At 39.1% G+C, this 14804-nt stretch overlaps 1 protein-coding gene across 2 annotated transcripts in view; it reads left to right on the top strand.

The window, feature by feature from the left end:
* The first annotated feature begins 1156 nt into the window (after positions 1-1156).
* MTX2 (metaxin 2) overlaps positions 1157-14804 on the top strand; it is a 75651-nt gene continuing 62003 nt past the window's right edge. For both annotated transcript variants that reach the window (XM_019970351.2, XM_019970360.2), the window contains exon 1: positions 1157-1409. In XM_019970351.2, coding sequence (XP_019825910.1) covers positions 1370-1409 — 40 coding nt within the window. In that variant the 5' untranslated portion in view covers positions 1157-1369. The remainder of the gene's footprint in view (positions 1410-14804) is intronic.

Below are 14804 nucleotides of genomic sequence, written 5' to 3'. Positions count from 1 at the left end.
AGCCTCAGGATTCCCTGGTGGAGAGCTAGTAAAGAATTCGCCTGCAATGCTGAAGGCCTGGGTTTGATCCCTGGGTTGGGAAGATCCCTTGGAAAAGAGAATGGCTATCCACTCTAGCATTCTGGGCTGGAGAAGAATTCCATGGACTGTATAGTCCAACGGGTCGCAAAGAGTCCAACAGGACTGAGTGACTTTCACTTTCTTATTTGCTCCAGCTACGTTCTCTCTGGCAAACATGGTTGAGTGAAGAAATAATTAAACATTAATGTCTGTCCATGGACCAATCAACAGTAGCTGAATAAAGGAAATTAATGTGGATTTGAAATCTGGGCTTGAGCGGACTCCCTGGGCAGGCAGTTTAACATTCCTCAGCCTGTTTCTTTACCTGTAAAAGGGCAATAAGATCTCACCGGGTTGTTTATAGAGGATGAAATGAAATAGAATACTGTATATATATTTTAAGTCTGGTATTCAGTGGACGCTTAGGAATGCTACTTGCCTTTATCATATCACTAATACGTGAAATCTAAAAAATACAACCCAGTAGTGAATGTAACAAAAAAAAGACTCACAGATACAGAGAACAAATTAATGGTTACAAATGAGGAGGAGGAAGGGGCAATACAGGAGTGGGAGTGTGGGAGATAGAAACTACTGATGTAAGATACGCTACAGGGGATAAGCACAACACAGGGGATATAGCCAATATTTTGTAATGTAAATGGAGTTTAACCTTTAAAAATTGTATAAACATAAAATTTAAAGGAAATGGCAACCCACTCCAGTCATCTTGTCTGGAAAATCCCATGGATAAAGGAGCCTGGCGGGCTACAGCTAATGGGGTTGCAAAGAGTCGGACACAACTAAGTGAGCACATAGAATCATGGGCAAACAACTGCCTCTTGTTTGAAATCACTTTAACAAAAAAATAAAACAAAACAAAACAAACGTATTTGCTTACAAAAATTTCGCTTGGAAAGGAAACTGAAAACTTCTGGGGTACACCCGCCCACCCTGTACGCCAGAGTCGGGAATCAAATACCCTTCTCTTCTCCCTCTCCCTTTCTGGGGTGGCCCCCAGTGGCCGGGAGCCCGGGGACAGGAAATGCCAAAGAAGGCGGAGGCGGGGCCAGCGGAAGCGCTCGCGCGCCGCTGTCAGCTGCGCCGGAAGTTCCTGGCCAGGCCTGGCGGTAACCTTGGAGTCTGAGCCGGTGGTGCTGCCGCCGCCGTCGCCGCAGGGGTGGGCTTTGGGAGTCCAAGCCTCTGCCGGAGCCAGGCCTGTTAGGATCCAGGAGCCGCCGGGGTTGCGCGGGAGTTCGCTGAGGATCTCGGGGAGCAGGAACTGCGGGCGCAGGGCCGCCCAGCCGACATGTCTCTAGTTGCGGAAGCCTTAGTCTCCCAGATCGCAGGTAGCGTGTGTGGCCGCGGACCCGGACGGAGGCGGGGGCCGTCCTGGGGTAGTCATAGGGAGCAGTGCGGCTTTAAGCACTGCAGCTTTCCTCCAGCTTTGCAGCATTAGACGCTGAACCCAAGCTTCGGGATAGAGGCGGGCACTGACTACTATCTCCTGGATGAGAAAACAGGGGGAGAAACTTGGCTAAGGTCAGCCTGGAGGAGTGGGAATCCCATCCGTTTTTCCTGGGCAGTGCTTTGTCCAGCTACCCATTGGGTCTGTGTTGGGATAAGTGGAGAACGCTGTGGGCTGGAATTAAGGTGGGAGGCGTGGCCATATCCGAGAGCTTCAGAGTTAAGTGTTGGGGCAGCCTCGGTGTGGGACCTGAAGTTTAAGGTGCTTGTCACTAATGAGTCGCCATTGTCATTTGAGAGGCCAATGAGCAGCACAATATTGCCATTTGCTAGGTCTCCAGCATTCACTGACCCAGTTTTAAGGCTGCATGAATTTTTTGAAACACCTTTGACTCGACGGACTGAACATGACTGTTGTAAATAGATTTACAATATATTTTGAAATTTTCTGTTATTGAATATATTTCTGTTATCGAGGTTCTTATTTACTGTAGTGAAAGATATTAAATATTGTTCAGAAAGTGAGAGACTATTGTAGGTATAGGTTGATGGGTTAATCTTTAAATGGAGTTAGTCTTAAACGTCCTAGAAGTATTTTCATTGAGTACGGTAAATATTCAGAAACCAGGATACTTAGGTACCTTTGCAATAAGGTAGTATTTTTGAAATGAAAAGTATTGAATGTCATGGAATTTGCCAAATGTTTTTCATTACATTTGTGTTAAAATTCATTTCTCTTTTCTTTTTCTCACTCAAAGATATTGTCTTCTAAAAGTGAGGGAAGCCCCCACTAGATTGCAAGCTTCTTGAAGGCAGGAATGATACTTACATTGTTTCTAGTATCTTGAGGACCTGTCAGTTGGTGCTCAATAAGTATTCGTGACCTGAATCAATGAATAATCTTGAGATTTCAAGCAATGATTATTTGTTTTTACTGTTCATGTTTTTTAAAAAGTTAGATCATGAATGTAGATTGCTATATTAAAATATTTCATAGTGTATGCTGATATTGGTATACAGTGTACATGTACCCTAATGTGTGATTTCTTAAGGAAAAAATGAATATCTTTTAATCAATTTGGAACTTTGCTTCAGTTCCTGAAATTTAGGAGTTTCTATGAATTTGATCAGTCTGCCATCTTAGCTATTTGGGGTGATCACTCTAGGAGGAGGCATTTATAGATGGATAATTTAATAAGTCGTGTTGGGACAGCTCCTACGTTATGACACTGCAAGAATAAATTCTAGATGGATTAAAAATTTAAGTGTAAAATAAGAACAGAAACCAAATTGTAATAAAATAATTAGGAAAAATATAGGTGATATAGTGTAGGATGCCTAAGCAAGACAGAGTTCAGAGTGCATGGAAGAAAAAATTAATAGAATTTTTGCAGATACATTTTAAAAGCTTCGTATGATGAGGCACATAAGTTTCTACAAATTAATAAGAAAAAGGCAGACCAACAGAATCAAAGATAAAGAATAAGAACAGGCAGTTAACTAAAGGGGAAATGCAAATCAGCAGTGAATATATGAAAAGATGCCCTCCATCACTAATTTCCACCCAGTCAGATGGGCAGAAATGAATACTATAATTTTTAGTACTGACACTGGCATGGGGAAAACAGTTGCCCTCAAAGTATTGGGGAGTCTGTAAGAAACAGCTGCTTTTGGGGAACTTAACATAGCAATAGTTATTTAAATGCTACTGCAGATGGTGATTGCAACCATGAAATTAAAAGACGCTTACTCCTTGGAAGGAAAGTTATGACCAACCTAGATAGCATATTAAAAAGGAGAGACATTACTTTGCCAACAAAGGTCCGTCTAGTCAAGGCTATGGTTTTTCCAATAGTCATGTATGGATGTGAGAGTTGGACTGTGAAGAAAGCTGAGCGCTGAAGAATTGATGCTTTTGAACTGTGGTGTTGGAGAAGACTTTTGAGAGTCCATTGGACTGCAAGGAGATCCAACCAGTCCATTCTAAAGGAGATCAGTCCTGGATGTTTATTGGAAGGACTGATGCTAAAGCTGAAACTCCAATACTTTGGCCACCTCATGTGAAGAGTTGACTCACTGGAAAAGACCCTGATGCTGGGAGGGATTGGGGGCAGGAGGAGAAGGGGACGACAAAGGATGAGATGGCTGGATGGCATCACCGACTCGATGGATGTGAGTCTGAGTGAACTCCGGAAGTTTGTGACAGACAGGGAGGCCTGGCGTGCTACGATTCATGGGGTTGCAAAGAGTCGGACACGACTGAGCGACTGAACTGAACTGAATTAACTCAGAAATTCTTTATGGGATTTATCTGATAGAAATATAAGGGCCAGTATTTAAAGAAATATACAACTGTAGTAATTGTAGTATTATCTGTAATAGCAAAAACCCAGAGACATCTTAAATATATGTTAAGTTACAGCATGCGTGGTCAGTTGTGTCTGACTCTTTGTGACCTCATAGCCTGCCAGACTCCTCTGTTCGTGAGCTTTTCCAGGCAGGAATACTGGAGTGGGTTGCCATTTCCTACTCCAGGGGAATTCCCTCATCCAGGGATCTAACCCACATCTCTTGTGTCCCCTGAATTGGCAGGCAGAGTCTTTATCACTGTGCCACGTGGGAGGGTATAGTTATAGCATGCCACATTATTACAGATACTAAAAATATAGAAGTATAGCTGTTAAGCTTTCCTGGTGGCTCATTGGTAAAGAATCTACCTGCCAATGCTGGAGACATGGATTCAATCCCTGGGTTGGGGAAATCCCCTGGAGAAGGAAATGGCAACCCACTCCAGTATTCTTGACTTGGAAATCCCATGGACAGAGGAACCTGATGGGCTGCAGTCCGTGGGGTTGCGAAAGAGTCAGACACGACTTAGTGACTAAACAACAATAGCAACATAGCTGTTAAGCATATTGGCTGAAGACTCTGATTATCTTAAATATTAATAAAAACAAGTTTAAAACTATATATATATATATATGTAGTATGAAACTATATATATAGAGTATGAACTATATATATATAGTGTATATATATATAGTATGAACTATTTAAATAAATGAATTCTGTGTAAATAGGTATATGTAAGCAAAAAAATGTAGGAGAATACTCAATTTTAACTAGTAATTTCAGAGTAATAAGGATAGTGTGTTGGTGGAGTGAGAATATTTTACTTTTAAATTTAAATGGTTGTAATTATAAAAATTTGGAAGATTATATTTTGGCAACAGCAAAAAAAATGATGGCTAACATAATTTATATGAAACCTTGTATTTCACTAGTAAGTGTGACTATTCAGCAACTATTTACAGTATTCTGCTTCTTGTCACAGCTATTTGTAAGACCTCCTCAGACAGCCATTTTGCTTTTTTGCATTTCTTTTTCTTAGGGGTGGTCTTGATCCCTGCCTCCCGTACAATGTCACGAACCTCCATCCATAGTTCATCAGGCACTCTTGTCTATCAGATCTAGTCCCTTAAATCTATTTCTCACACTGTATAATCGTAAGGGATTTGATTTAGGTTATACCTGAATGGTCTAGTGGTTTTCCCTACTTTCTTCAATTTAAGTCTGAATTTGGCAATAAGGAGTTCATGATCTGAGCCACAGTCAGCTCCCAGTCTTGTTTTTGCTGACTTTATAGATCTGCTACATCTTTGGCTGCAAAGAATATAATCAGTCTGATTAAAGTGTTGGCCATCTGGTGATGTCCATGTGTAGAGTCTTCTCTTGTGTTGTTGGAAGAGGGTGTTTCCTATGACCAGTGCGTTCTCTTGGCAGAACTCTATTAGCCTTTGCTCTGCTTCATTCTGTACTCCAAGGCCAAATTTTCACAAATAGCTGTGAAAAGAGAAGTGAAAAGCAAAGGAGAAAAGGAAAGATATACCCATTTGAATGCAGAGTTTAAAAGAATAGCAAGGAGAGATAAGAAAGGCTTCCTCAGTGATCAGTGCAAAGAAATAGAGGAAAGCAATAGAATGGGAAAGACTAGAGATCTCTTCAAGAAAATCAGAGATATCAAGGGAATATTTCATGCAAAGATGGGCTCAATAAAGGACAGAAATGGTATGGACCTAACAGAAGCAGAAGACATTAAGAAGAAGTGGCAAGATTACACAGAAGAACTATACAAAAAAGATCTTCATGACCCAGATAATCACAAAGGTGTGATCACTCACCTAGAGCCAGACATCCTGGAATGCGAAGTCAAGTGGCCCTTAGGAAGCATCACTACAAAAAAGCTAGTGGAGGTGGTGGAATTCCAGTTGAGCTATTTCAGATCCTGAAAGATGATGCTGTGAAAGTGCTGCACTCAATATGCCAGCAAATTTGGAAAACTCAGCAGTGGCCACAGGACTGGAAATGTCAGTTTTCATTCCAGTCCCAAAGAAAGGCAATGCCAAAGAATGCTCATACTACCGCGCGTTTGCACTCATCTCACATGCTAGTAAAGTAATGCTCAAAAGTCTCCAAGCCAATCTTCAACAATAGTTCACGTGAACTGTGAACTTCTAGATGTTCAAGCTGGTTTTAGAACAGGCAGAGGAACCAGAGATCCAAGTTGCCAACATCTGCTGGATCATCAAAAAAGCAAGAGAGTTCCAGAAAAACTTCTATTTCTGCTTTATTGACTATGCCAAAGCCTTTGTGTGGATCACAATAAACTGTGGAAAATTCTGAAAGAGATAGGAATACCAGACCACCTGACCTGCCCCTTGAGAAACCTGTATGCAGGTCAGGAAGCAACAGTTAGAACTGGACATGGAACGGCAGACTGGTTCCAAATAGGAAAAGGAGTATGTCAAGGTTGTATATTGTCACCCTGCTTATTTAACTTCTATGCAGAGTACATCGTGAGAAACACTGGGCTGGAGGAAGCACAAGCTGGAATCTAGATTGCTGGGAGAAATATCAATAACCTCAGGTAAACAGATGACACCAGCCTTATGGCAGAAAGTGAAGAACTAAAGAGCCTCTTGATGCAGGTGAAAGAGGAGAGTGAAAAAGTTGGCTTAAAGCTCAACATTCAGAAAACTAAGATCATGGCATCTGGTCCCATCATTCCATAGCAAATAGTTGGGGAAACAGTGGAAACAGTGTCAGACTTTATTTTTGGGGGCTCCCAAGTCACTGCAGATGGTGATTGCAGCCATGAAATTAAAAGACACTTATTCCTTGAAAAAAAAGTTATGACCAACCTAGACAGCATATTAAAAAGCAGAGACATTACTTTGCCAACAAAGGTCCGTCTAGTCAAGGCTATGGTTTTTCCAGTAGTCATGTATGGATGTGAGAGTTGGACTATAAAGAAAGCTGAGCGCCAAAGAATTGATGCTTTTAAACGTTGGAGAAGACTCTTGAGAGTCCCTTGGACTGCAAGGAGATCCAACCAGTCCATCCTAAAGGAAATCAGTCCTAAATATTCATTGGAAGGGCTGATTCTGAAGCTGAAACTCCAATCCTTTGGCCACCTGATGCAAAGAACTGACTAATTGGAAAAGACCCTGATGCTGGGAAAGATTGAAGACAGGAAGAGAAGGGGATGACCGAGGATGAGATGGTTGGATGGCATCACCGACTCAATGGACATGAGTTTGGGTAAACTCTGGGAGTTGATGGACAGGGAGGCCTGATAATGGATAGGGATCCCTGTGGATAGGGAGACACACATACAAACACACACAGACAGACAGACACATAGACACACACACAGGCATATGTTCTGGTGGAGGTTGGCCAACCAGATGCTAAGGCCACAATGTAGATAGCCCTGAAGGGGCTCCAGGAGAAGAGAGCAGGTGCAGCTGCTTGCAGAGCCTGAGCTTTGTTTGTTAGTAAGTTAGGCCCACCCAGGATAATCTCTGTTTTGATTAACATAAAGTCAGCTCATTCGGGCTTGCTTTAATTATGTCAGCAAAATTCCTTCCCAGCTTGCCTAGAGTAGTATTTGAATAACTGGGAGGTATTTGCTACAAAGTGGCTGTCTTCCCTCTGTGTTCCCAACACCTGCTGGAGGATGTCCCTTGTAGCTCACCCTAGTAAGACACAGTAGAAAGGGTATTCTGGCAAAGGTAGTCTCACCAGTTTAATGGACTTCAGAGCCATCACAGGTGTATATGAATTTGCTGATATAAATGGTACTTGGCAAATACATATTTGTGTATCTAACTGAATAGTTTATTTGGATAGTTTTTTTAAGGAGAGAATTTTGAATTTTTCTTTTAACTTAGTGATGTTTAAAGGAATGGTAACTTACGATTTTTGAACTAAAGTTTGAATCTCTAGATAAGGACGTGCTAGATTAAGAACTGTAAAAGGAGGATAAATAGTCTGGATATTGAATGGTTTTCAGAATCTTTTATAACAGCCTGTGTATTTTAAATTTTCACTTGGTTTTTTTTTAAACTGGCAAGATTTTCAACACATTACTTGAGTTTCAGGTTAAAAAATTAGTTTTTACAGATAGTTGGGTATGAACATATCCTGGGGAATGATTCAGTATTCGCATTTGGGTTGTGTGACCACATTTGGTGTGGTCACTGTAGTAGTCAAAGGGATGGAATACTGTGACAGGAAAGGGCTGACTCATTAGCCTATCTCTGTACCAGGAGAGACCTATGTACCTATCTCTGCTCCAGCTTTTAGGGTTCCACACTGTCATCAGATACATGGAAAAAGCTAGAGAGATACTGAATTTAAACTGCAGGAATCTTCTACAGTGCTGATCACTTCCTTCTCCTTGCTTTCTCCTTGTGGACTTGGAAGTGAGAGTCAGACCTGGGTTCTTATTCAGCTACTTGCTAAAAGTGTGACCTTAGGCAAGTCACTTGCCTTTTTAAGCTTCAGGTTTCTTATTTGCAAATTGGTAAAGATAATTGTAATTATTTAAGGATTAGATAAAAAATAGAAAATGTTTGGCATTGTGTCTGGCACATAGTAAGTGCTCAATAAGTGTTCATTTATGTTATTTTCTGTGGTGTTGGAGAAGACTCTTGAGAGTCCCTTGGACTGCAAGGAGATCCAACCAGTCCATTCTAAAGGAGGTCAGTCCTGGGTGTTCTGTGGAAGGACTGATGCTAAAGCTAAAACTCCAATACTTTGGCCACCTCATGCGAAGAGTTGACTCATTGGAAAAGACTCTGATGCTGGGAGGGATTGGGGGCAGGAGGAGAAGGGGACGACAGAGGATGAGATGGCTGGATGGCATCACTGACTGGATGGACATGAGTTTGGGTGAACTCCGGGAGTTGGTGATGGACAGGAAGGCCTGGTGTGCTGCGATTCAAGGGGTTGCAACGAGTCAGACACAACTGAGCGACTGAACTGAACTGAACTGAATGTTATTTTTGGCTCATTTACCTATCAGTTTTTCTCTCTCACTGGACTTTGCCTCTGTCCTCTTGTGTAAAAATACAAGTTTGGTAAAACTTTTAAAATTACTTTTAGATAGAATACATAATTTATTTCAATAATATAAAACATCTGTAAACAGTTATTACATTTATTAAAGTTACTCCTATAACGAATTATTCTGATATTTGTTTCAAGATTATACCTTTGATAAGTTTCAGCCATATTTATCTTCATTATATAATTGAATCTTCAGTATAGGTCATAGGGGTAGATACTTTGAGGCTTTTTCAGTAGTGGTTTATTTATGAGGTTTTGCTGAAAAGTTTTAGCCTTAAAAAATTAGTTGTTATGTATCTGGTTGATGATAAGAGTAAGTGTCCATTTTTGACCTACTGTGCTAGATAATACATAGCTGCTGATACTAACAATTTGATCCTTTTAGGTGTTGTTTTTGTTTTATGGATAAGGAAATTGAAACTTGTATAAAAACAAGGGCACTGGAGTAAGATAGAACTGAGTTCTAAGCCTTTTGTTTAATAATCTTGGGCAGACCTTAATAGGCCAGTTTCCGTATTTGTGAAAGGGTGACAGTATATTTTATAAAGTATGGTAAGCACCTCACTTAGGGCGCTACATGGTATGTTTAGTACATGGTAGTTTCTGTTATTCCTGTGTTTTCCTGGTGCCTTTGAGGATGTTACCATTGTAATATCCTCTTAATATTTTGGACACCAAAATATCCCAAGTGTCTTTATTTTTATTAACTATACCATCTTTTCTGAGTTAGTGACTAGTACTTCACTAATGTGTTGATATATTTTAAGCATATTAGTCAATTTCATCATAGCACAGTTAATAATCTTTTGAAATCAGGGCAATGTCTGTTCTGTTCTTTATTTAGAAGCTCCGTAAAGTACGTAAAGGATGAAAAAGAAGACTTGGGATATTTCATTTATCTCATTGTGGGTATGCAGGTGTTTGATTATTTAAATGTGTTAATAATTTCCTTCTAGCAGTAACATTACTTTATGGTATCATCTCGGAAAGTAGTTTTACAGTTCCAGTGACATCCTTATGTAAACATGAAGTTAAGTGTAATAAGTACAGACATGTTTACAAATTTTGTTTTGATATCAGTAATAAACTTTTTTATTCCATCTTTCTTTCACATGAATACTGGGAAATCTGGACTTAGAGCATTTCAGGAGGATTCTAGAGGCTCAGTGAAGTGGAAACTATGGGTTAAAAGTCCTTTGTATAATAGAAGTGATGCTGTTGGTCACAAGGTTTATTGAGAATAAAGAAATGATAGTCAGGGCTCTTACATCTGTATATCGAATATCTAATAATCATTGCAACAGATATTTGAAAAAATACGTTAAATTTCTTTGTTATTGAAAATAAAGGTTTGTTAGTTATTTGTAAACTGCATTCTGAGGATTTTCCAGTATTGAGGAAGGCACTGAAGGATTAATAAGAAGTTACTGAATCGGCCATAACATTGCAGAGAATCTTTTTTCATTTGTGTTCATTGTAGAAATAGTCTCTAACTGTAGTGCTTATCACCTTGGCACCTGTGAAGTAGATATTGAAGGGGCAGATGCAAAAACAAAGACAGAATAGGTTATACTTCACATTAGAGGCAAAACACAATTTATTGACATCAGTGTGATCTATTTTCTTTTACATGTTTGTATTCATGAATAGGTTGGAAACCAAATTCTTAGAGCCAATAATTTGTTTCATTTTAGAAAACTTTGGTATGCTGTGAAGATCACATGAGAGACTTGTTTTTGACCTTGTAATAGTCTGTATTAAGCATAACATGAATTTTGCTACTGTTGTATGCTTTATTAACAATTTGTACTCTGAAATTACTTGACTTTTCATTTTTAGCTTAAGAGATTTTGGTGCCCCATACAATTTGTCAGTCTCTCTTCTGTGAGAACTTCTGAGTTATTAATGTTAGCTCAAGCCTTTCATATTTGAGTGAAAATTGAAAGAACACATCATCAAACTTAACATTTTTCAAACGTTTTTGATATTTCTTGATAAGCAGTTATCAGATGGACTGAAGATGTCAACTGGAGATGAGATATTAAATTCAGGCTTCTCATTTTTTGTTCAAAGACAGAAGTTATATTCAGCAAATCTAGCTACAGACATTTATGTGTAGAAGTATCTGCCTTGGCAGTAAGAGAAATGCATGTTTAATTTTTTATTGCTTTGTAAATGATCCTGTACTCTATTCTTGAACACTTTTCTTATTTTTGTACGCTTTATAAATGAATCATGGTTTTGAACTTTTCTACATCAGTAATAAAAATGAAATTTGATTGGTTAGTAATAAAGAAGGTTCTTTTCATAAAAACAATCATTTTGTCATGGCAATTCCCATTAACTGTAACTGCTTTAGCAAAATAGAAACCATAAAAAGCATTTCATTATGCTTATACACTTAGCTCTGTTTTTGTGCTGATTATATATTTTTATCTCTGAGAACTTTTATAAGCCGAAGAAGTTACTTCATGACTTAACCTGAGATGTTAATTTGGTTAGATGGTTTTATTTCCAGACTTACAGCCATTTTTTGCTGTCAATTATCTTTTAGGCTTTAGATAGCAAAAGACCTGCTTGTATTTTCCATATAATATATTTTTAAGCTGAGTATCTAGTTTGTGCTGTGTGCCCTGCTAGGTGCTGGGGTACAAAACTGGGGAACAGTTGTTGCTTTTGATGAACTTAACATCCTTGTGTGGGACACATCCACCAAAACTGATAATTTGAATACAAAGTGGTATATCCTAGAATACAGACGCTAATTTAGGAAGTCTTTACTGAGTCTTTTACCTCTCTTCTCTCAAACCGAGTTAGGGGTGTTAGATGTTTAGTGAACATCTGAACTCCTCTCCCTGCACCCTCACCCTCTGTCTGGCGCACTTGTGATTATTATTATTTGTGTTTTTACTCAGTTCAGATTTCATCTCCTCTTGTGAATTCTTTCCTGTCTTCCTCAAGCAGGTTATTTCTTCGAGAAGATTCCTATAGTGCTTTATACAAACCTCTGGTCTGATGCTTATATTAATGTTACTGAATACATTCTGTGAGCTTAGAGATTGTATATGGCATTTACATAGTTTATCTAGTTTTATTCTTCCAACAGCCTTAAAGGTGGGTCATTTTCCTCTTTTTACAGATGAGGTAAATGAGGCAAGAAAGATTACACAACTTGGCCTAGGTCACTTAGGCGATAAGTTGTAGAATTGGGAGGGGAACCCAGCCATGTCTCACTTCAAGGCCTGTGTTTCCCCCGACTCCCCCGTATTGTTTATTGTATTGTAAATGCTTATGTGTATCTCAGTCACCTCTTCTCACTCCCCCTGTTCTGTGCCCCCCACCTACTCAACAAAATTAGATCCTAGAGAACAGTGGCAGTTTTATATTAATCTTTGTCTATTTATCATAGTCCTTGGTACATTTTCGGAGAAGGCAATGGCACCCCACTCCAGTACTCTTGCCTGGAAAATCCCATGGATGGAGGAGCCTGGTGGGCTGCAGTCCATGGGGTCGCTAGGAGTTGGACACGACTGAGCGACTTCACTTTCACTTTTCACTTTCATGCATTGGAGAAGGCAATGGCAACCCACTCCAGTGTTCTTGCCTGGAGAATCCCGTGGATGGAGGAGCCTGGTGGGCTACATTCCATGGGGTCGCAAAGAGTCGGACACGACTGAGCGACTTCACTTTCACTTTGGTACATTTTGCAAGTTTAATAACCTGTGGTAGTTCAGTTAAAGGCTTTAATATATTTTTTTCTGCCTCTCTGAGGATTTTCTTTCCCTGCGTTCCTTGTTCATGAAGGGATTCTGTGATGTTTAGGCTGTATTATCTTATTTCCTGTTTATTTTGTCTTTTTGTTTTTGTTGTTGTTCTTGGGGAATCTTGCAGTTCTGCTAGGATTTCTGGAGATATAACAGATCAAATCCTCTGTAGGAAATCATTTGTCTCATGGCTACCAGAGAGGAGTGAGGCAGGAGAAATAGAGAGTTCTCTGGTTACCTAGCTTGATAGAGAGTTAATCTATGTCTAGTATTAGAACATAGTAGATACTTAAAATAACAGATTCTATTATTACAATGATTGTAATGAGTTTACAGTGGTGGGGAGGATTGCTTCTTAGTTGAAGGGACATTTATTTTACATTTACTAGGATTAGATTTAGAAAACCATTACATCTTGGAGGTTAACATTGTTAGCAGTGTTGAGGTCTGATATTTGTGTGGGACTGTCTTTTCTCAGTTTTTTGGCCAGATATTGTGCTTTTAATCTAAACCAGCTGTTTTTGTATAGCTCTGCTATTGATCACATATTCATCTTTGTTTCTGAGAAAAGCTCAGACGTGGTGTCAGTGTGTCCTCTTTTATGAATTCCAGATTACCATTTTTAAAAACAAAATTCACATTTTGAGCCCTAGCTACAAGTTTCATATCTATTCATAGTCACTTGGAGTTGGCCAGCTTTTTATTGGAAATTAATGAAAAATGATGGATCATGTTTATAATGAGACAGAGTCTAAACATAACCCTTTGAGAGGATGACATATGAATCCTTACTGAATAAGAATGGAACGTTTTCAGTTTTAGCTTGTATTCACTGTAGTCTGGGTTATTGGCTTGATGATGCTATGAATTTGTTTTCTTCACCCTTGTTAACCTCCAGAAATTTGTCTGTTTTATGAAATTGATCCTTGAGTAACTTTTTGAAATTGATCTCTACTTTCAAATAGATAGGTTCAAATGGCTCACATTCAAATCTCATAACTACTAACTTAATTTTACTTTCCTTATTGATTACATCTAATGGAAAAACTATCATTTAACCACTTTCTGTTTCCAGAACAAGTGCGGCCTCAGTTCATTAATCTTAAAAGCTTATTCTGGAACACTGTAAAGTTGCAACATGTTAACTAAAGCATGTTTTAAAACATGGCTTTAAGCCATATCCACAAATACTTAAGTAGAATAAGATGGGCAAAAATCTTCTTGAATAAAATTAATCTACACAGATCCTTACTGCCAGTCTTTAATGAGGCAAGTGAATGAAAGGGGTGAAAAGAACTTACTCTTATTTCAGGTGTACTCCATGCCCTCTGGACAGTCTTTTTTTTTTTTTTTTTTGGTGGTCACAGACCATCTTCATCAGATTTACTGGGCATGCCTGTGGCAAGTTTGGATTCTTGGCCTTCATTTCTATAGTATCAGAATCTCTGAGTTTAGGGTTTGATGGAAATACATTTTTATGAAGTTTTTTAGGGGATTCTTGTATATTAAGGGTTGAGAACCATTGTTGTAGAATGATTATAATTGCTTTAATTGTAATTAGTTATAATAATTATTACCCAAGTATGTTGATTTGTGGGTTCTGTAAGAGGTTAGCTAATACAGTTGTGTGTTCATTGACGCGGGAGCCACTACCTGACAAACCCTAGCCCTTGTTACTGATTAGCACTGACTTCGGCAAATTATTTGTGGATGTGCCTTAGTTTTCTTACAGTAAAATAGGGATAATAGTAGTGTCTACCTCATCAAGGGCTTCCCAGGTGGCGCCAGTGCTGAAGAACTTGCCTGCCAATGCAGGAAACATAAGAGACATGGGTTCAGTCCTTGGGTCAGGAAGATCCCCTGGAGGAGAGCACAGCAACCCACTCCAGTATTCTTGCCTGGAGAAACCCATGGATAGAGGAGCCTGGTGGGCTATAGTCCATAGTGTCGCGAAGAGTCAGACACGATGGAAGCGACTTAGCACACACGCACCTCATAAAGTTGTGAAATGGTTTCTATGTCAAGCACTTAAGTGCACAATAAATGCAAGAAGTGTTTTAAGATCTATTTATGATCTATAATTTATATACCTTTTTAAAT

The sequence above is a fragment of the Bos indicus genome, chromosome 2, assembly GCF_029378745.1.
Source record: "Bos indicus isolate NIAB-ARS_2022 breed Sahiwal x Tharparkar chromosome 2, NIAB-ARS_B.indTharparkar_mat_pri_1.0, whole genome shotgun sequence".
Lineage (NCBI taxonomy): Eukaryota > Metazoa > Chordata > Mammalia > Artiodactyla > Bovidae > Bos > Bos indicus.
The sequence above is the reverse complement of the archived record's forward strand: the minus strand, read 5'-3'. Positions and strand labels throughout refer to the sequence as shown.